Source organism: Ahaetulla prasina, chromosome 3, assembly GCF_028640845.1.
Source record: "Ahaetulla prasina isolate Xishuangbanna chromosome 3, ASM2864084v1, whole genome shotgun sequence".
NCBI classification, from domain to species: Eukaryota; Metazoa; Chordata; class Lepidosauria; order Squamata; family Colubridae; genus Ahaetulla; species Ahaetulla prasina.
The window spans coordinates 190,121,348-190,144,403 of record NC_080541.1 but is presented as its reverse complement, the minus strand read 5'-3'; the positions used below and the strand labels follow the sequence as shown (position 1 = coordinate 190,144,403).

Genomic DNA, 23,056 nt, shown 5'->3' with positions numbered 1-23,056 from the left:
GGAAACTACTAAATGGTAGACTGTATGTGGCCAATATTGATACTTTATAGGACACTTTGCACTTTAATCGCCAAAATGAAAAACTATGACAAAAAATAAATTCAACCTGAATTATCTTTTAACTACTTGCTGTTTCACTTTCCACTTTGCAAAACCCATATATAACTTTCTAAAATAAAAAGTAAAATTGACATTTGCAACTCCAGCATTTATGTAATGCAACTGACTATAGTGTGACGGGCAACCTAATAGAGCATTTTTGATGTTTTGTATTTCAATGCGCATCTCTTCCATCCAGCATGGCAATAGTGGATGGAACCACCATGGGACCTGGGAGAAATGTAATTCAAAACATATAACAGGGATTAGGTATCTGGTCTCTTCAGTAGATGTGTAACATTTAATTTTTTTTGCAGACATTTATTGTTTTCTCACTTGCTTCTATATGTGGTAGGTTTCTGCCTTTGGCTTTGGTGCAGACAGCAATGGGAATTGGCATCACTACTGGGAAAACAACCGTCATGCAGGAGCCTTTCGCAAGTCTGGAGTACACAATGACACTTTTGAGCTACAACTCATTGAAAGGCTGACAACTGAAGGGAAATTGGTATTCTATAAATAGTTTATACTTTACACTAAGCGTCTGAAGCTTGCTGAACTAGATTGAAATAGGGATGATGCCTCCCCAAAACGTCTAACAATCTTACAGTTCTTCACATTAAGATTTTTTAAAATTCCCTCTGTTCTGGTTTCAAAGAAAAGAAAAACTAGAATAAAAAACAAGAAGAGGAGACAGTTCTCTGTGTTTCATGCACCAAATATTAAAAATGTGAGTAACATGGTCCTGCTTTTCGGAATTTATGTTTTTTAGAACAGAGACTATAAACACTATTTGTTACTACCTTCAGATTTTCTCTGAGTATGAAACCATAGATAGAACAATTCAGATTTACTAGCTGTGTTTTTGACAGCAGATGAGAAGAGCACATTGGAGCACCAAAAGAAACATATTTCTGATTATTTTCAGAATGGGTGTTTGAATGTTAAATATATCTTTGAATTTGAAAATTAGGCTTTCTGATAACTCATTTGGTGTTTCTCCTTCCCTCCATCACAAATCAAGTTCTCAATAAATTATCCAAATTTTTAATATTATTTGAATATTACTTGAACATGATTATTTTAATATTATTTCAAATGATTGCTGGAAATATGTTTATTAAATGTATATACATATTGCTGTTTGGGGTGATTCTAGATATATATTACAACAGCCATTATTTAGGACTGTGTAATACACTAACTGGCAACTCTACATTAGCTTCCTCAGTTGTAGACCCAATATCAAACCATGTTAAGTTTAATATTAGCAATAATGGGAAAATTCACATTATTTGATTTTTTTATTTAAAACTTTATTTAAACAATGGTAAGCCAAATAGCCAATGATTTTGTTCATAACAGCGTTTTCTATGATAGAAGATCAATTTTTGTTGGCATGACCATTCCCATGATTAGACATATTGCATGATAAACTTTTTCTCTGTGAAGTAAAACTGAAATGCAAGATAAATCTATTGCATTGGGCAAAATATCTAAATATTTTTATGCTGCTCCAATTAGAGAATGAGTAAGTAAATAAAGGGTCAGATTCTCATCCAACCCTACTTAATTGACCCCTTCTCTTCTCTCCAACTGCTCTGATGGGTTTTAAGCAGAGACTCTCCCTCTCCATACAACATTTAAGCTAATTCCCCAAACCTGGAAAATTCCTGCTCAGTTTGTATTATTCTCTAACCCATTATGACTCTCAATACTTCACAAAATGTCAGTGCGCTTCCTAGTCACTAATAGATTATCCACCCCAAATGTCACTCAGTGCTGCACTTTAGCCCCTGCTGCTCTCAAAAAGATAACACGTAAATCATGTGATCAGTAAAACAGCAAAAATTCAGTTACATGACTATAGACATTTAAGGTAATGTCATGAAGGGTAAAGTGCCATAGTGGTACAGTTGATACATACCCCCAAGATGGAGTGGAAGCCAGTGAGGAAACTATTTGTACATTAGGTTCCAAAAGATTTGACCTAGAGTAGGCATACATTCAATAGGTCATCATTATCACAACCATAAATAATTGCCTTACCTGATCAATCATCACAATGAATACTGAACAGGATACTTCCGTCAGCTGGACAGTGAAATAAAGAATGAGATATTGCTAATAAATATATGAGGTATTGGGAAAAGAGAAGTGAGACAGGAACCGATAACTTCACACTGTATTGTGTGAATATTCTAATTAAGTTTAGAAAATGAATACCCAAAGATGAAGAACATGTGACCTATTGCAGACTGGGGTTAGAATTAAAGTATTATATACCAATGAAAAGAGAAAAATGGCTGCCATAAGGAATATTTTTGGATATAACAAATCTTGGTACTACATAAACAAGTTTTAAAAAAGTAAATTATCACATCACTTTAGTAAAACATTTTCCTGAGAATTTATTTCAACCACACAATTTACAGTATCACTAAATACAAATTAAATTAGAAATAACTAGTTTTAGACATATAGAAGTTCTTGTGGTCTATATTCTGGATGACACTTTCTTTCGGAATATAGAAATTGAAATATATGCCAACAGATTAATGTGAATATTAAAACAGAAATGTTTTAACAGCCACAAACATTGATGTTTAAAGTTAATCCCTGTTTTACTTGTCCCAGGACTGGAATGTCAGTCTCTTCTCAAAATTCCAATTATCTTCACTTGGCACATTCATATTGGACATTGATGTTAGGGTTATTTTTCATTTCTTCAAGTCTTTTAGGAAGGTTTGTAGATATTAATCTATGTAGTTTTTCCAAGTTCAATTTTCTTCTGAATGGCTCGAGCTGAATGATAGATCAAAGAATCAATGAGACCTGCAACTGAAAAGAGGAAAAGGAAGGTCAGTTTAATTAGCCCATATAGAAAAGAAGAAAAAAACCTGCAATATTGCCACAAAATAAAAAGAACCTTGCTGGCATTCTTTCTAAATTCTATTCTTATGTTATAATACATTCTTAACCATGTCAATTTAATCTTGTTGAATCAATCAGGAGTTATACTTTTTCAAATGCTGTATAGTAAGTAGAAGCCACAAATATTGTTAATAATAGCAACTGTCAAATTTTCCCTATTTATCATTTTATTTCCATTCATAATGGCAATTCTGAAATCGTGTGGCAGAACTGAGTTGAAAATGCCCTGAAAATATGAAAATATGTACTGATCAACACATTATTTTTTTTTTGTTTACATTTATACCCCGCCCTTCTCCGAAGACTCAGGGCGGCTTACAGTGTATAAGGCAATAGTCTCATTCTATTTGTATATTTTTACAAAGTCAACTTATTGCCCCCCCAACAATCTGGGTCCTCATTTTACCTACCTTATAAAGGATGGAAGGCTGAGTCAACCTTGGGCCGGGCTCGAACCTGCAGTAATTGCAGGCTACTGTGTTCTTAATAACAGGCTTTTACCAGCGTGAGCTAAACCGGCTAAACATTTACAAACTAATTTCAGATTCAAAATGAATAGAAAATTATTTTATTTTTTTAACACAAAAATCCAGTTACCTGTAAACACTCCTCCAATAATGGCACAGACACCTGTGAGAAAATGTGTAAAGGACCTGGATTTGGAAAAAAACATTCCTCAGATTAATATATATTTACATTCTGAAGGCAAAAATTGAAATCAGTGACAAAATTGTTTTATTAAAGCCATTTCATTAATTACATGATTACATTTATAGGCAGACAAAGTCAGATATAGTCAGATCAATTTGGATCTGTTGATTCTATTTCAAAGAGTGTCTTCCAGAAACCACATTTATTATCTATCTCTATGCATCACACATTTCACATGGCTTCTATAGACACGTTAAATGAAATTTCATCTGGGGAAAATGAGCTCAGGCTAATGTTCAGAATCTCTCACCTGTGCTTCTCTGTTAATTTCACCATCATTGGGGAAAGCTCATATAGTACAAACACACCAGGTAGGCCTTGATCTCCAATTAGTCCGTTAGCTATTTTTTCATGCCTTGTTACTGAAAATTGATTTGTCCTCACCATCTACAAAAACATTAAAATAGTTGATTCGGGTTAGCCATCATCCTGAAGAAAAAGAAAAATGCAACTAACTGCGTATGGCTTTGCGTATTCTTTAGGTAGAAGCATTCTGAAGTACATGTCACTCATTTCTCTTTTATGTATGCAAGGAGACTGCAACCAGAGTAACAGTGACCTGCAATCCTTTCAAAAATTCTAAAATATCTATGATTCATATTTTGGAAGATCCTAGGCCTGCTATTCATGGCTTAATAACAAAATATCTAGAATTGCTTGTAATTTTCTATCTTGTATTTATGAATGCTATCTCTTCACTCCCAATTAAATATAGCAGATTCCCCCCCACCCAAAGGACTGCTGAAAATCTGAACTCTCCTTCATGCTGTAACCTCTCCACCTGCATTTCTCACAGATGATTTGGGGGGCTATGTTAAAGGAAAAAAAAACAATAATAGAATCTGAATAAAAGACTATTCATCTAATGTTGAATTTAACCAAATTTAAACAAAACTAAAGAAAAGACAATATTCAGCTCTTACCTCACCATCAACTTTCATGTACACTGTGGGGACTACTTTTACAAAATACTGGAACATCATCGAAGCTAAAAGACAAAATAAAACCATAATGGGTGAAACAGAAAATATGCTGTCTTTTGAACCCAGTACAAATACTGTATGGTGTCTAATGACTCTGATGGATTGTTTTGGATTAAATGTGGTTCAGCAGGAAAAAAACCTCACTGTGGTTGTTCCAGCTTCAGGCTGAAATAAAATTGGAAGAAATCCTAGAGTGATTTTACAGGGCATAACAAAGCTGGTTTGCTAATTTTTCATTGCATCTATATTGTCAGCCATCCCATCACCAAACACCTTTCCTTCCTTGCTTCCCTGCAACAACCACAATTGCCATCAGTGTTTGCACATCCCACTGCAAAGGAAATCCCTCACTGCCAGAGATGTCCACATACATTATTGGCACAGAAAACCAAGAGTGACTTTTCCCCATTTCCTCCTCAAACCATTTCTAACTGGAAAATGCATTCTGGGCCACTGTATCTAGAACAACCCCTCCCCCACAATTGTTCCATACAAAGACTCAAACAACTAGAAATGTTTTTCTATGGCACTGGAGCACCAGCTCCCTCATGCACAGAATAGCTTGTGCCAAGTTTAAGTAACCAAAATTGACTTCAGTAGAACTCAACCAGTAATTTGGTAGGCATTAATAGATTTGGGCATGAAATCCACCAGGATTCTATCTTCCCATTCTCTTCACACAGATTGTGAATACTCAATATAAAAAAAGACAATATCCAGATATGCAAGCAAAATGTTGTAGATGTAATTGTGATAATGCTACATATTTTCATATTTGGTGGACTTGTAAGAAGATTAAGTCTTTTTGGATAAGGATCTGGTGGATCATACAAAATGTTTTGAAAAAGAAGATAAAGTTCCTACCGCAATTTTTTTTACTGGGAATTATTACGGACTGTACAGTAACCGAGACTAAGCTGATTCTAAATTTAATAACAGCGGCAAGACTATTGATAGGACAATACTGGAAGAAAAAAGAGTTACCCACAATAGAAGAATGGATATTGAAAGTTGCTAATTTGGCTGAGATGGCCAAAATCTCAGCCTTTTTGAAAGACACTACACAAGAAAAATATCTAACTGAATAGAAAAATGGATTGAATATACGCAAAATAGATATCAGATTAAGAGATATCAGATTGCCTTTGAATGATTAGGATGTATTTATCTCTGATTTGTATGGGGGAAGTTAGGATTTGAGAAGAAGGGGAGGACTATAATTTGTGTTAGGGAAAATTTAGCGTATGATTGTTTTGTTTTGTTTTTGAACTATACCTTGTGTTTGTTCTGGGAAGTCGGGGGGGGGGGAGGGAGGACGGTGGTTTTCGAGGAAAGGGGGAGGGGATGGAGGGGGAGAGGGGGAAAAAAGGGGGGTTAAAAAATTTTGTAAAAACTTTTTCAATTAAAAAAAAAAGACTACCATACATGATATTACATTGCTACCTGATGGGAAAAAACCCAAGTTTTCCTCCAGAATTAATTATTAACATAGATGCCTGATAATTATGTGGGAGTATTTATGTAGCCACTTTCTTACTGGATGTTTTAAGACTTCTTAGTTAATAATCCTGAGATTATTTATAATCTCCCACCCAAATATTGATCAGGTATGACCTTGCTTTTCCTCAGATAAGCCAAGATTTGTAGGTGCTGCCACCTACTGTGGACATCTAAAAACTAGGGATGTGCAAAACTGTCGTTTTGCACAGATCTCAAAGTGTTTTTCAGAATAGAAAGCGGCTTGTAATTGCACACAACTATCAAAAAGTAGTTTTGATACTTTTGTGGAGAAAACCTCAAGAAATTTTAAAGCTTCAAGAATCTTAAAACAGTGACTTAGGATTCAGCAACAATTTGAAGTAGATTAGCACCAGCCATTTTAGGGATAGTGTTTTATGAATTTTTATGAATTTCAGCTGGCTCTCAATCATAAAATTATTTTTATTATTACAACTTGGATCTACAATTAATCAAACTAAGATGACATATGAAGAGAGTAAAATGAGAGGTTGAGGCCAGGAGTTCTTCCTTAAAGTAATCATCCAATAAGATTGACAAACTCCTCTCTTTTTGTTTCTCTCCCCTTCAAACAAATTGAAGAAGCTAAAAGAAATTAAAAGATTATACTGTAAAGAAGACTGTGCAATTAGGGGATATCCATTAATGCCTAACTCTATCCACACTGTTATTGAAAACATGGAGAAAGAAGAGGATATGGTGCCATTAGGCATATATTCCTTCTTCTGAAGTAAAAAAGAGAGGGAAGTTGCACTTCTATGGTTCTGCTGAAAAGTTACCAAACTCCATTTTATAATTAAACTGATTAGTTTAGCCAAATCTATTTTACTGAAGCACCCAACGAATAATAAACAAATGTTGTGCTGGTTGTCACCTTTATTTACCAGTTTAGATTGAAAGGCTGCTTCAAACCAATACCTTGATGAGCTGTGACAATGGTTCCATCAAGTGGGTTCACAAGACCTGGATAATCCTTCCCAAATGAAAGATGCCTGATAATATGTGTTATGTTTATCTGAAACAAGCAAACAAACAAAGTCCCAAAAAATCAAGGAGTTGCAGCAACAGCACAGATAGAACAGGCTGGGGGCCATTCGCAACACAGGTACCATTTCATATCATGGATGAAATATGACTCTTGTTATTCCTCAGTTCCCAGCCAGTGCCTAGGCACACACATTTACAGGTTTCCCTCTTTACAGATTGGAACAACAAGTATTTAGCACCTGTGCCAGTTTATGCCAGGTCAGAACTGCTAATATTATTTCCTTTCTGTGTTCCTATGTGTACATTACCAGAGGGCAGAAGCAGTACAGCTCTCCCCCAGCAATTATACATCTGTACTCCCACCTGGGAACAGCAGCCATAAGAAAGAGATAGGTTGTTTGTGCTCAGTGAGCTACATCCTCTATCAAAGAAAACAACAATTCTAGCAAAAGGGGAGAGGATTTTTTTTTAAAGCATGAACACATTGCATAATGAACTCTACAATAATTTTAAATAGAATAAGGTTATTCCTCCTACAATTATAATATTTTTATTCCCTACCAATGACACAGTAGTATATGACAAATGATCTACATGTGCACAGCTGGTAGATCTCTTATCCCTTCCAAAGTAAATAGAAAGCTCAGATACAAGCTCTCTTAGGAACTTACATTATCAAGTCCATAACTCTGAAGATCATGAACTGCAAAAAGACAGACAACACATAAAGTTACTGGAGCAAGCCTTTTTTGTATAAGACAATTACGCATTTTTAAAAAAAATCTAAAAGTTGAATTTTTTAGAATCAGCACTTTCAAGTAAAGATCGTGATACACTCTGAAGCTGAAATAGTTTAAATAAATAACTTAATTTAATTTAAACTAAATTAAATAAATAGCTCCTCAGTAGTAAATGCATACATAAATTTGATTGCTTATTTGTACTCTATGACTATCATTAAGTGTTGTACTTATGATTCTTGATGAAAATATCTTCTTTTTATGTACACTGAGAGCATATGCACCAAAGACAAATTTCTTGTTTGTCCAATCACAATTGGCCAATAAAGAATTCTATCATCTTTCTTTCTTTCTTTCTTTCTTTCTTTCTTTCTTTCTTTCTTTCTTTCTTTCTTTCTTTCTTTCTTTCTTTCTTTCCTTCCTTCCTTCCTTCCTTCCCTTTCCTTCCCTTTCCTTTCCTTTCTTTTTAAATTTTCCATTACGACCCCAAGCTGTCTTCTCCTCAGCAATTTCACAATCTTTTTACCGTTAAAAGTAACCTATATTGATGCCTAAACTCACTCGGGATAAATTAAAAAGAAAAAAAACTTCCATGAATTTATCCCAACTTCCATGAATTTATCCCAATTAGTTGTAATTATTCTGTAAATTACTGATTTCAGAAAGAAGACCTTTTATTTAAGCAGGATCTACCAAATACATAAAAAATCCTCTTTAATGTCAAGAGTCTTAAAGAAATATAAAGGAATATTTAGATATAAATTGTTTAAACATTCCACTTAGCAACTAAACTCATGAAACATTACTGTAACATAAATTCTTAAGGATTTGATCAAGGCAATATAGAAGAATATATTCAACTAAGCGGGAAGATGAAATGCAAAGGTAATATCTAACTGAAGCCACATTTGGAAAATCATTAAAAAATGATGTTTATTTTCAAAATTATTGTTTCTCATATTATGCAGTAGCAAATGTAAATACTGTGCATATATGCAGAGATCATGATAGATCTCTACCATTTATAGCAGGAATGTCTACCTGTGTTTAGTTGAAAAATAGTATTTAACTCCATGCAAAGTATAAGGTATTTGAAACACATATTTTTAAAATGTGTGTGAAATTGGTTTCAATGATCTATAAAATAGAATGTGCATAAAACAAGAAACATACTATTTCATGACTGGGCAATACAACCACATTCAGAATGCTAGAATAACAGTTGGAAGGGACCTTGGAGATCTTCTAGTCCAAACCCATGCTTAGGCAGGAAACCCTATACCATTTCAAATGGTTGTCCAATCTCTTTTTTAAAACTTCCAATGTTGGAGCATTCACAAATTCAGAAGGCAAGTTATTCCACGGATTAATTGTTTAACTGTTAGGAAATTTCTTCTTCATTCTAGGTTGTTTCTCTCCTTGATTAGTTTCCATCCATTGCTTCTTGTCTTGCCCTCAGGTGCTTGGAGAATAGCTTGACTCCTTCCTTTCTGTGGCAACCCCTGCTCCACTGGAACATTTCAATTTGGCTAGGTTTTATACAGATTTTTTTATTGTGCTATCAAGTTGTTGTAAATAGGTATCTAGAATATTGACATCGTTGCTGTTCAGAATTTCAGTACATTCCTTCCATCTTTCATTTTTTTCAGCATATCAGTTTGAGGTTGGAAGCTTCTTTGATTTTATTTCGGAGTTCTTCTGGTTCCCTGTCATGAGGTTCAGGACTGATGTTCTCCTTGAAAACAGTGGGTATATGCTCCAGATCATATTTTGGAAACTTTTTGACTTTATTCTACTGGTTTAGCTTGACTTAGAACTTGCACACGATTCATGATCTGTTGCAAAGCTTCGAGCCACATCTTTGGTGTTAAAACTAAGCTCTTCCAATGCCTTGTATCGATATGATGTAATGAAGAAATCATTAAAGTAGCAAAAACTGAAAAGTGGTTCTCCTGCTTCACTTCTGTTCCTGAGAATATTGGCTAGCTACTATTTCCAACATTGGCATTCCTGAGTCTAAGCACAACACATCTTGCTTGCATTTTCAGTCAATTTCAGATTGAATTTGACTATAAAACCTGTCAGCCCCTCCTTCTGCATCAGTGGCTGCCTAAAGGGTTGTCTGCAAAATTTAATTGATATTATTTAGATGCTGGCTGCATTGTACTCAAGGATGATCTTTGCTATATTTTTCCTGATTTGAAAAAAAGGCCATTATTTCTTTATTTGTGTTCTGAACACTAAATAGTATAATCGTACTATATTGTAAACTGCCCACAGCCGCTTGGAATACAAAATGGGCAGCATTTAATTTAATAAATAAACAAATAAAACCATCTGATTGAAAGTGTCCAATTTCAGTCCATTGGATTCACTAATCACTAAAATGTCAGGGTGTAATTAGTTCGTTTCATCTTTCACTATGTTGAGTTTTCCCATGGCCATGCTTCTTACCTTCCACTTTTCCAACTGTAATTTTCTCTTTTCTGCTTCAGATGTTCTTTTCCTGCATGGCAGCATCAGTAACTAACTATCCCAAGGGCTTTAATGTAATTGTATTACAAACACAAAACGGCAAAAATAACTCCGGCTCTTCCTCAGTAGCATGCCATCTAACTTGAGGATGAATCATCATCCAGTACTAAACTGTCAATCATTTTAAACCTTAAAATGTTCTGAGGGTTCGAGGCACAAAAAACTAAAATAATGCAATTAATGGGCATCATTTGTACTAAGAGGCCTGTTGTCAGCTCATGACAAAGTACAAACAACTTTTCTCTTTCCCACAGCAAAATGAAAGAAGAAAACGCTCTAATTGATTTTCTGTGGTCAGCTAAGTACAATAATATCTTGCTGATGCTAGAGGTCTGGAAGGGTGAAGTAATCATTACCGGGCCCTTGGTTCTTAGGAGAGATGGGGCATGCAAGAAAATTCTTTCTCTTCCACAGAAAAAGAAAAGCATAATAAGCAGTAGATTGTTGCTGTACAATAACTACCACCACCAAGAATACAAATTAACATCATCACCATCATCACTATTGCACTATTTAACCACCAGACCACTTGCTTTTAAATAAATAACTTCGTTACACTGCAACAGCAAAAGAAAAAAAAAGGAAGAAAAGCACTACTGTGTTTCAATAAGCAAGCTGACAGAACCTGCATCTAAACTTGCACTCTGACACTGAACATCAGCAAGGTGCTAAAACATGCACAAACAAATCACCCTGATTTCAATATTAAATCCACTATAAAAACACAAAACCTACAAAGCATAACAGCCAGACCCTACCAAACCAATCATACCAACATAAAAATTTAAATACTTGTTTCATGTTTAAAAATTTGATTTGATATTGAGAGTTAGGTTTATGGGACAAACCTGCCAATTCTATGAATGATAGACGTCAATTACTTCTGATATATAAGCGTTATAAAAATTCCAATTTTATTCCTCTTGGAACATAATGCAGTGTGAGGAGTTGATAATTGATAACATTGATGTTTCTATAAAGTTTACCTTAAATCATTATTATAAATCCTGTCTTCTTCAAAACCATGTTTGCTAACTTTGCAATGGTGTTCTCTCTGCCCTTTATATATATTCTATAGAAAGTTTGAAGGAGGCCTTACTATTTCACATATATACAGCTTGTATAAGAAAATTTGTGTGATTCAATGGATTAGAAAGGATAAGTAGTAGTACACCCTTGAAATGTTCAGGGAAATTGTTTTTAAGAACAGAATTGTCATCCAAACCACCTCAATATTTTAATGGAACATCATAGCCATATAATGCCCATTCCCAAATACTTGAACCAAAAACGCTATATCTAATATCATCCTCAGTTTGATCAAATCCTTAAGTATTACCAAGCCTTAATGGGAGAAATTAGTCCCTTTTATTAGAGACAGTACAGAATTAGCAAATAAAACAAATCAACAAGACTTTAATTTCAACAACATGCATGCATATTTCCAAAAGTTTGAACATTACCTAATTCAGTTAGGACTGCATGTAACAGATAATAAATGATAGATTTACAGAGGTGCTATCCTATTCAGTGTATTTTGACTTACCGTATATACTCGAATATAAGCCGATCCGAGTATAAGCCGAGGTCCCCAATTTTACCCCAAAAAACTGGGGTAAACTGGGGACTCGAGTATAAGCCGAGGGTGGGAAATGAGGCACCTACCGGTCGGCGAAACCCTCCCTCCCTCGGCCGAGAAGGCTGGCGGCTCCCCCGCCCCGCCCTCTCACTGCACCGGCAGGGCTTCCCAGCTAAAGCAAACCCCGCCAAGTTCGCGCCGGCCGGTATAATGTGAAAAAAAGAAGAAAAAAAAACTCGAGTATAAGCCGTATATACTCGAGTATAAGCCGAGGGGACGTTTTTCAGCACAAAAAACGTGCTGAAAAACTCGGCTTATACTCGAGTATATACGGTAATTCTTTTTAGAAAATAAATTCTTAGAACAGGAAGAAAGAATTAAATACTTTTGACTGAGATCTTGTACCTTTTGCAGGCAATTGGAATTAACCATGTCAAATATCAGAAAAATGAATAAAGTACTGCCAAAGAGACTTTCCACACAGGAATGGAAAAATATAATGGAGAGTAGCCAGCACAGAATTTGACTCAACTTTCAAGAAATTATTATACATAGTTTGTTCAAGTAAATTTGGAAGCTTTGTGCAGAAGCCAACATCCTACTTCCTCTTGAAGAGGCAAGTTTATTTATTCAGTTTTAGCTTACAATCCAGCCAATAAGATCTAGTTTCATGTTGAAAGTCTCAAGAGCCACATAAGAAAAGGAAATAGCACTACAGTACAGTGCCACGGCTGCACTAAAATTGCTGAGCATCTGAAGATCTTTAAATCACAAACCTAATGTTTCTTGCTTTAAATTACATATAAATTTTTCAGTCTCAAATATCCAACATTTATTTGATCTAAAGTGTTCTGAATGTCATGTATGTTGATATTTTATTTTTATATGTTGAAAACGTATTTTATTAAATCAGTCCTGCAAAAGGAAACAGATGATCATATCATCTGAATGCCTTTAAAATTGTACTTATAGCACTTCCAGTACAGAAGGAAATGATGAGAAACTACTTGTGTGTATGTTGTTTTGTGTGTGTACACACGCACACACATACACAGAGAGAGAGAGAAAACTTTGGATATTACAACCTTTTTCTTCTCATGAAAACAGTACTTTTGAAATACTTCCTCTTCCTAGTTCTACGCTCTAGGAATGATATATTAGTAATACTGCTAGAGTTCATGACAACTACAGTGTAGCAACTGGACTGATAATATATAAGCACCATCAATCAATTAATGTATTCTAAAATTTAAGGAAGGAGGAAGGGAAATTTGTAAGATATTCAATGCATATGTTACTTTACCATGAACATGAGACTGTTGAAAGCTTTTTCCTGGTGCAAAATGAAAATTGCCAGCTACCTATAAGAGAAATCCAGATTTCATTCAATTATATAGTTCTCTATACCAAACAGCAGCAGTTTTGAAAAGTGTGTCTTTTTAAATTAAGAAAATCCCTCTTATTTGAATATTTAAAAGCAGCACATATACCTTTGCCTGAAATGGGAATCTGGACAGAAGTTTCTAATATTTTAAATAGTGTCATATATAAATCCTTTGTGTTTTTATTTGTAAACAACAGCTAAATTCAACTTGATAAAACATGTTCAATATATGTCAGTCATATATAGCCCTTATGCTCATCCTCCCCATCATCATTTTAAATACAAATTGCTTACTGAACTGCACACTGAAAAGAGCCACTGCCTCAAACATATGCCTAACTATGTTTAAACTCAATGCCATTCTTACTGAAGAGCAAATACTCAGAAACAATCCATTTTACTGAATAGTAAACAATTATTTCATAGTGAAAGTTTCAATGGGTAAAGATATGGGATGTTCTGTCCAAGTCACGCTTGGTTGTTAAGTGAATCTGGCTTGACTTTGTCAGAAGGTGGCAACAGGTATCACATGACCCTGGGACACAACAACAGTCATAAATATGACCAGTTGATAAGCATTTGAATTTTGATCATGTGACCATGGGGATGCTACAACTGTGGTAAGTGTGAAAAATGGTTGTAAATCACTTTTTAAAATGCTGTTATAACTTCAAATAGTCACTAAATGAATTGCTAGTAGTTGACGACTATTTATACTAAATGTCTAGCATGATTAACCTTTTATACTGAGTGAAATGCCAAGGCAGAATGATGATAAAAATTGCCATACTTACTTTATTGACCTCTAAAAATCCATATACTTTGCATCCCTCATTTTTTTGCTCCTGCATTTTCTCGCTAAATCCTTCTCTCTTGCATTGCTCTATGGTATCTGGATTCTTGAAGGCCCACCCTCGACGCCTGTATGCTTCTCTCACATCATCACAAGTATTGCAGCATCTGCCAGAAAACAGCATGCATAACACATTCATTAGAAATAGGGGGGAAAGTTTACTATAGTTTGCTGCTATCACACACAGCAGCATTACAAAGCCTGAAAATTATGATTGTCAGGTGTTTTTTTTCCAGAAAGTTTATAGTCCTATATGAACTGAAAGTAATGTTAGATACATTGCTAGAAATCTGCCATGGCATTTCCAAAGTGTATGAAAACTGGGAGAGACAGAAAAAATTAAGACAGACATCACAGTAGTACAGGTTAGTCCTCTACGTATGACCACAATTGAGCCCAAAATTTCTCTTGTTAAGCAAGACATTTGTTAAGGGGACTCTGCCCTATTTTATGACCTTTCTTGCCATAGTTGCCAAGTGAATCACTGCAGTTGTTGTTAGTAACGGTTGTTAAGTGAATCTGACTTCCCTATTGACTTTGCTTGTCAGGTCTCAAAAGGGGATCATGTGACCCAGTGGTGGAATTCAATTTTTTTTACTACTGATTCTGTGGGTGTGGCATGGCTTGTGGGTGTGGCTTGATGGACATGGCAGGGGAAAGATACTGTAAAATCTTCATTACCACCCCACTCCAGGGGAAGGATACTGCAAAATCTCCATTTCCTCCCAATCAGTTGGGACTCGGGAGGCAGAGAATGGATGGGAATGGGGCCAGCTAGAGGTGGTATTTACCGGTTCTCCGAACTACTCAAAATTTCCGCTACCGGTTCTCCAGAACGGGTCAGAACCTGCTGAATACCACCTCTGACGTGACCCCTGGGATAGTGCAACCTTCATAAATATGAATCAATTGCCAAGCATCTGAATTTTGATCATGTGACCATGGGAATGCTGCAAGTGTGAAAACAGCAATGTCACTTTTTTCAGTAATATTGTAACTTTGAGTGGTAATTAAATGAACTGTTGTAAGTCGAGGACTACCTGTACTTGGGTAATGATTGGAGACAGAAAATGTGACATCAATGCACAACTGTTTTCCAAAGCAGGTTACAGAAGCAAATATAAGCTGCAATAATTTATGGTAGAAATTTTGGATTGATGGGCCTGAGCATCCGATTAAATAATATAGGAAGAGCCACGTGACAAAGAGCTTTGGATAGTCTGGAATTTCTTGATTATTCCTGGCTCAGTAGAAAGCATTTCAAAGTCTAACATGCTTTACTGATTGTCTGAGGAGCAATATAGCTTAGAATCCTATGGCAAGTGCTCCTACAGTGAAAATAGATTCTTTTACTTCTCCAGATGAGGAATTAAACAGAAATATGTCTTGCTCCAGGAACGCAGCAGACTTCGCATCTGCTAACTTATAAGGACAGGGGATATTGGACCATATTTGGGAGACAGCACAAACATATTAAGTTACTGTTGCAATTAACAACTTGTAGGTACTACAAATACCTGCAAGTAATCTTCCTAAGAAAATAATGCAATAAAAGACTTCCACCCAGCAACTTTGTTTCAGGCAATCCTATCTGCCTTGGGACTTCATAAGGGTTTATCCTGGAGTGAAACCAGTGATTCAATCCAAATCCAAATTAAATGGCTGAAACTTCCACTAATTTCAATTTCAACTACATTCAATCTGTCTGCTATTACTGGAAAAACAGTTGACTGAAATCCATTTCCTATCATCTATTTACAATGAAAAACCCAGTAAACCTGTGTGATGTTTTAGGCAAGAAAATATGGAAGAATATCAACGAAATTTCGAACAACCACAAGCTTAATTCTTCTTAATAAGTTCAAAAAATGATGTAGCTATGCGGCTCCCTCCCCAAACCATTTTCTTGCTTCCAAGTCATAGGAAGAAAAGTAAAACATACTTGATATCCTCAGATTCTGCTCCATAACAGCTTTCACAGCGTTCAGGATCTAATGAATTTGGATCAAAGAAAAGTTCCTCTTCTTTTCCTAATTCTGAAATAAAGACATAAAAACTGTAAAAGTAATGTACGACTAAGTATATCAGTGTAGAGCAGGAGTGTCAAACTCAAGGTCCGGTGGCCGGGTCCGGCCCACGGATACTCAGATCTGGCCCTGAAAACAGCAAAGGATTGGGCCACGGTGCTTCTGCCAGTAAAATGGCCTCCTGAGTTCTGTTTTTGGCTGCCATGGCCTCCTGCAACCCTCTGCCAGTGAAAACAGAGCTTGGGAAGGCTGCATACACACCCACCCCTGCCCCCCAAGGTCAAACACAACCCTGATGCAGCCCTCAATGAAATCAAGTTTGACACCCCTGGTGTAGCACATACTCAAACATCACTAATAGCAATAGCATTTAAACTTATATACCGCTTCACAGTGCTTTACAGCCATCTCTAAGCGGTCTAAAGAGTCAGCATATTGCCCCCAACAATCTGGGTCCTCATTTACCGACCTCGGAAGGATGGAAGGCTGAGTCAACCATGAGCCAGTGAGAATCAAACTGCCGAACTGCTGACAATCAGCAGTCCGCAGAATTTGCCTGCAGCACTGCATTCTAATCACTGCACCACCATGGCTCTTAATACTGGTCCATCTCTATTAGTTGTACCAAATATCTGGCCACAATAGAAACTTATGCCAGTCTGTCACTTTTATACCCTGAAAATCAGATGTCATGAAACTAAACCTAGTGTTACCATCTTGTCTGTAATACTGCTCCCACACTGGAACAGTATATCTATTCTACCATGTCTTTCTGCTTCTGGAGTCACATGCTTGCCATCTTTATCCAAGCGTTGTTTGAAGAGATTATGTTCAACATCCAATTGTTGCTCTCCAGCCACATCCATTGCATCAATGCTCAAATCTGTAAGTAACAAACACAGACCGTTCCAAACCGATTTCTTGTGAGACAATTATAGTACATAACATATCTATTGGACAATTAACAAGAACACTGAAGTTTTCTTGAAAACTATAGCAATTAGAAGACTGGATAATCAAAAATCAATGTAGATCCATAATCATACTAGCTAAGAACTAAGGGAAGAATTCTGAATCAAAACTAACACATGAGTTACTGAAAATCAAGAAAGGATGCATGCCACAAGTTAAATAACATTTACTTATATCTAACTGTTGCTTATGTCTGAACCCTTAAGAGTAGTACTTCCTTTTACCACTTCAATACTACTACCTTGTAATCAGCATCCATCTTAACAGAATAACAGAGTTGGAAGGGACCTTGGAGGTCTTCTAATCCAACCCCCTGCTCAAGCAGGAAACCCTATACTATATCAGAAAAATGGCTGTCCAATCTCTTCTTAAACATTTCCAGTTTTGGAGCACCCACAATTTCTGGAGACAAATTATTCTACTGATTAATTGTTCTAATTATTAGGAAATTTCTTATTAGTTCTAAATTAGTTCTCTTCTTGATTAGTTTCCATCCATTGCTTCTTGTTCTGCTGCCTTCAAGTGTTTCAGGAAAATAGATTGACTCCTTCTTTGTGGCAGGCCCTGAGATATTGGAACACTGCTGTTATGTCAACCCTAGTCCTTCTTTTTGTAAAACTAGACATACCCAATTCCTGCAAATGTTCCTCATGTTTTAGTCTCCAGTCTCCTAGTCATCTTTGTTGTTCTTCTCTGCACTTTTTAGAGTCTCAATCTTTTTAATCATGGCGACCTAAACTGGATGCAAGTGTGGTGTAATAACAAGGCATTATAAAGTAGTACTAACACTTTGTGTGATCTTGGTTTTATCCCTCTGTTAAAGCAGCCTAGGATTGTACTGGCTTTTAACTAAAATCTTACTTTTAAGATTTTACTTTTAATTTTAGGTAAAATCTTACTTTACTTTGCAGAGGTTCCAGACATATGTTCCTAAGAAATTAATTAAAATATTATAAAATACTATGTGAAGCCAAGGAGTTTCCCATTTCCCATCATTTAAATTAACTAAAAAGCAAAACTGAATACCCTTTACTCACAAGCACATGGCATATGTGGAAAAGCAATGTCTATATTTATCCGTAGCTTATCTCCCCTTGATTTATCAACATATAATTCTGGGTGAATCTAAAGATAAAGAAAATAAACAAGCAAAAAAATCATTTGTAACTTAGACCCAAGCTACTTACAGGATCACTTTTTCCCATATATTTTTACTGCCCTCTTAAATCAATGGAACACAATGAGATATGTTTGACATCAAACACCAATTCAGATTTCTCCATGACAAGCCCCATATTAGTGAACGAATTACCACCAGATTTAAAGCAAGTTCCTTCTTTATTTCAGTTTAGAAGCAGACTTAAAATATAGTTGTTTTTCCAGGAGTTTTAATGCTACCGTTTAATGTTATATTTTACTGTTGTTTTTAAAACAGTTTTTACTACCTTGCAAAGTGTTCAAGGAGTAACTGGCTCACATATTGGCAGCTGAGACCAAGACTGTCATTGCTTAGCATGATATCACATGACTGCTTTATTTAGCGAGGACAATCCTACAATCCCAACTTTATGGCCTCCCATCTTATTTGATGGGATAATTTTAAGCCAGACTCCATGAGAATTTAATAAAGGTGAGACCCAAAAGAGATTTCTGATATTTTCTTTCATATTACAACTGAATAAATAAATTCAATTCAAAAATTCATCAGGATTTTTAAAAATTTGGATTGAAAACAAGCTTGCTTTTAAGCATCCCATATTCAAAAAACTAAAGAGGATTTTGTGGATTTTGGAAATCTAAAGCAAAGAAATTGATTTGGACTGGTCCCATAAAGACCAATCAGCAGTGTCAATATTCTGGATTCCTCAGAGCTGTAGTCCAATATATCTGGAGGACAATAAAGTAAGGAATTCAGCTGGAACATACTAGAGTATAGTGAGTAGGAGACACACAATTTTTATCTTTCAAGACACCTATTATAAAGAAAAGGAAAATCCTCTTGTGGCACAACAATCATATTAAGGTAGAAGATAGGAACCTGAAGTAATATTTCCTTTGATTAAATGAGGGCAAAAGAGGCAACAAAAATACAATGGGAGAATAGCAATTAATGACTTCAACTACATTAATTTTAAACAAATGTATAATACAAATAGGCGGATTTCAACATAAATATATACCTATGTTTTAAAATATATTATTAAATGTATACTTTCTGCTTGTTTAAATCCTCAGAATGGACCATAAAAGCAAATGCTATTCTTTTATTCCACTTTCAGAATGGTGCATTTGATCTACCTTTTATCTTTTGAGGCATCTTGTAGAATAAATTAGCCTGAAAAACAATAACTGGCCCATAGCTGCCTAGATTTCATAAAGCAAGTAGGAAACTTTGAATCCATTTGGTCATATCTAATACAGTATCTGTTTCTAAGGAACATGTGAGAAAATCAAATGTTTATATTCAGAAATGTGTATCCTAGGACAAGAAGAAAGAAACAGACTCATTTACCTCCTTTGTAAGATAGTACTGGAGCTCTGAGAAGAACAGGAAGAACATGATAAGTCCACTGATTACAGTCACTGTATATGAAGAAAGGAAAGTTACATGTTGTCATATCTTAAAAACGCATACATTTATCGCTATATTAACATTTGAGCATAGAAGCTGTAAAGTATTTAACTGGACAGATCAATGATCTATCTATACCGACAGATAGTTGTTCTACAATTTCAAACAAACTTTTCCCATTCTACAGAAATACCAGGAATTGAGCCTGAAGTGCTCTGCATCACAAAGCATTTGATCTATCACCAAACAGCAACCATTTATATGTTACTGATTTTATTGTAACTTCTTTGTTGGGAATCACCCAAAATCGTTGAGAGTTGAGCAGCATACAAGGTTGATCTATTTTTTTTATTTATTCAAGAAAATTTAAATGGCTGCCTAATTAATTCTCGGTGATTTTGGGTTGCAAATCATTATCATCATCTCCTAACAATTTTTGTATATGTGCAATAAACATATGGGATACCAACAGGGGCCCTCACTATGGCTTCCCTGACAGGAAATGAAGATGCATATACCTTTTAAGAAAATAATACTAGCAGCATGTTTGGCTTACTGAAGAAATCATGCAGGGAATCATCTGGAGGAACTGCTAGGCCCTTTGCAGATCACCCACTGCCTCCAGTTAAAATGCCCAGCACTATAAAAATGCATGAAAATTTGAAGATTTCTCAGGAAACCAATCAGCCTCTATGGAACTCCTTGTTGAGAGAAAAGGATTCAACACCATCTTTTTATTTAAAATGCAAAGGCATCCATCTAGTCCATGGGTATCAAACTAGCCGTGTCACATTGCCGTTATTTGACATTTTGTGACTTTTTCCCATTCGCGGAGCTGGGGTGGGTATGGCCTGTGTGTGACGCATCCAGCCCATAGGCCGTCAGTTTGACATCCCTGAATTATAGTCCATAAAAATGTAGCTGGAATAAGCACTGGCTTACGACAACATAACAGCTGTTTTAGGTACAACAAATTAGCAGACTACCTCCCCACCCACACCTCTGAAAGCTTTCTAATAAAATTTTGAATCAATATTAAATTTTGGAATGATGAACCAATCCAACAAATAATTAAACTAATTAGTCTTGGACTGCAGTACCATATAACCTAATTGACTTTTGCTGTATACATGAAAAATAATTCCTTGTATGAAACTTTTTATATACAAATATATTCATAGAAAAATGTATATAGAAACATGTGAAAAATATATATTGCACTCCAGTTGCATGTGGAAAAGTAAATGCCTGATGAAACTTCCTAATATAGGATCATTTGGTAAAACAAACATGTTTGTGTTATTCAGATGCAATATGGTGCAATGCTTTTACTATACCAACCAAATAAAAAAAATCAGGGGAAAAGTCCCTTCTTAGTTTTCAAGACCTTTAAAAAAGTGAAAAACCAAACTATTAGGTAATATTCATTTCGCTTCAATAATAAATTGTTAAATATTCATATACTAAACAACCAGCCACTATTCTCGCCATAATTTTTAAAAGCTATACAATAGAATATATACTTTTATATGATTATTTGTAACTATTATTATAACTTTTGCATGCAAATGTTCATTCTCCATGGAATATTGATATTATTTTCTTCCAAGAAGGATGCAAGCTTTCTTTAAAGTCTTCCTTTGTCTTGTGATCTCCACTTTTGATCTCCACAGACTGGTGAATGTGTTCTGAGCCTCAAACAGGTCCCAAAGGACAGCTGAACATTGCCAGCAGCAGCAATCAACTTGCATTTTCAAAGGGATGCTTAAAAAGCAATGCATATATTCCATTTTTTCAGATTCCAGGAAGCTGCTTTAATTAAAATTTCTACTATTGTTACCTATCTATAAGCACATATTTAAAGGAGTGGTTCTGAATCCTGGGCAGCAAAAGATTCAGTAACACATACCTATCTGACAAATACATAAAAAGCTTGGATCAATACAAGTGGAAAACAAATTATGGCAAGTACTATAAAGCAAAAAAAAAAATTACTCCTAAAAGAGATTATGTATTGCTTCATATATATTTTAAAAGATTTAAAATAGTTTTGAGATGTTATATTTCAGAACACTTAAATTTTAAACAAGCAATGGAATCAACAAAAAGCATCCATTCATTATCTCTGCAAGATCAATTCTGATTCTTTGTCTCATCTTTATGTTACTTTAAAAGCGTATAGATTACTGTACTTTAAAATAAGCAATGATAAAGAAACCCATTATAAGATAATTTGACTCCTTTTACCAGTCCTCAATAGAAGACATATTTTCTTGGATTTTTACTGAGCATTAAATGACACGGAACATCTGGCAAAGGCTGGAAGATCTAAGTTAAAAACAAATCTAACCCACCATATGGTTTTAGACTGGAGAAAGTACAATGAATAAGAGGGTTTAGTGAGTCCGATTTTTTTTCTCAAGAGTGTCAACAGTTCATTAGATTGCTACAAAAAGGTATTTAGGTTCCTTACCAGCAAGTGGTACCAAAGCTGTACCAAGCAATCACTTCACAATCCTGGCTATTCTGTGCATTCTTAAAAGATTAATTCGCTTTTTTAAAAAATGGAAACACTAACTGCCTAGGCTGGATTTTCCTTAAACGATGTCCTGACATACACATTCAATGCACATATAACAAACAACACATCCTGCCTTAGGAATTGATGCTGTTGCGGGCATTGAGAAAACGTTAGGCATGAGAACATCACACACAGAAGAAAAACCACATTAAGTTCAGCCTCGATACTTTTCAATATCACAATTTCGCTCCCGATCACCAAGCTGCGAAAGGTCCAACTTCACAAACAATCCCCAAGACCAAACGATAACAAATGCGCTAAACTCTTTCCAGTTCGCACATGAAACATTCCGCCGATCCTATTTGTCTGCATGTGCAACAAACACTATGCCTCAACTTAGGACCGCTTTAAACTAGCAAGGATCTCTCCAAGAGGCACCCCTCTTGTCTCCCTCCCAACGGCAGCCCTCCGAGTCTTTTAGTCCTCGGGCAGCCGGCGGCCCCTCACCGAAAGCGCCGCCACAGGTCTTCACCCGAAAATCTTCCAGCGTCTTGGGGAAGGCATCGAACCGCTTCAGCCTCCAAAGCGACTCCATGATGGACACTCCCCCACCCACGAACCAGAAGACACGACGAACTTCC

General features: G+C 35.6%; 2 protein-coding genes across 11 annotated transcripts in view; one reads left to right on the top strand and one right to left on the bottom strand.

Moving 5' to 3' along the window:
* LOC131194525 (CMP-N-acetylneuraminate-beta-galactosamide-alpha-2,3-sialyltransferase 2-like) overlaps nucleotides 1–9,708 on the top strand; it is an 18,621-nt gene extending 8,913 nt beyond the window's left edge. For 5 of the 7 annotated variants that reach the window (XM_058175613.1, XM_058175608.1, XM_058175610.1 and 2 more), the window contains one exon: nucleotides 455–1,523. In XM_058175613.1, the coding sequence (XP_058031596.1) occupies nucleotides 455–622 (168 nt within the window). In that variant the 3' untranslated portion in view covers nucleotides 623–1,523. Of the gene's footprint in view, nucleotides 1–454; nucleotides 1,524–4,459; nucleotides 4,643–9,621 lie in introns of those variants that run through there. The other 2 variants (XR_009154212.1, XR_009154211.1) reach the window with 2 other exon arrangements.
* Nucleotides 2,496–23,056, bottom strand: ERGIC3 (ERGIC and golgi 3). 4 transcript variants are annotated; one of them, XM_058175604.1, is made up of 13 exons: nucleotides 22,923–23,056; nucleotides 19,835–19,905; nucleotides 18,360–18,447; nucleotides 17,114–17,233; nucleotides 16,266–16,359; nucleotides 14,265–14,430; nucleotides 13,390–13,447; nucleotides 7,904–7,935; nucleotides 7,164–7,260; nucleotides 4,668–4,732; nucleotides 3,995–4,131; nucleotides 3,631–3,686; nucleotides 2,496–2,940 (listed from the first exon to the last, which is right to left on the bottom strand). In XM_058175604.1, exons 1-13 carry the CDS (start codon nucleotides 23,008–23,010, stop codon nucleotides 2,861–2,863), a joined length of 1,152 nt encoding a protein of 383 aa, XP_058031587.1. In that variant the 5' UTR covers nucleotides 23,011–23,056; the 3' UTR covers nucleotides 2,496–2,860. The 4 variants fall into 4 exon arrangements, with proteins under 4 accessions (XP_058031587.1, XP_058031588.1, XP_058031589.1 ...); XM_058175605.1 differs by having other exon boundaries at nucleotides 17,147–17,233; XM_058175606.1 differs by lacking the exon at nucleotides 22,923–23,056 and adding an exon at nucleotides 17,951–18,060 and having other exon boundaries at nucleotides 19,835–19,887.

Coding starts and splice junctions, on each gene's coding strand:
- ERGIC3 (XM_058175604.1), bottom strand. CDS start 23,010: ATGGAGTCGCTTTGGAGGCTGAAGCGGTTCGATGCCTTCCCCAAGACG. Junction 17,234..18,359: donor TCCACATATGCCATGTGCTT/GTGAGTAAAGGG, acceptor TGTTACTTACAG/ATTTGAGCATTGATGCAATG. Junction 13,448..14,264: donor GATTTTTAGAGGTCAATAAA/GTAAGTATGGCA, acceptor TTTCTCTTATAG/GTAGCTGGCAATTTTCATTT.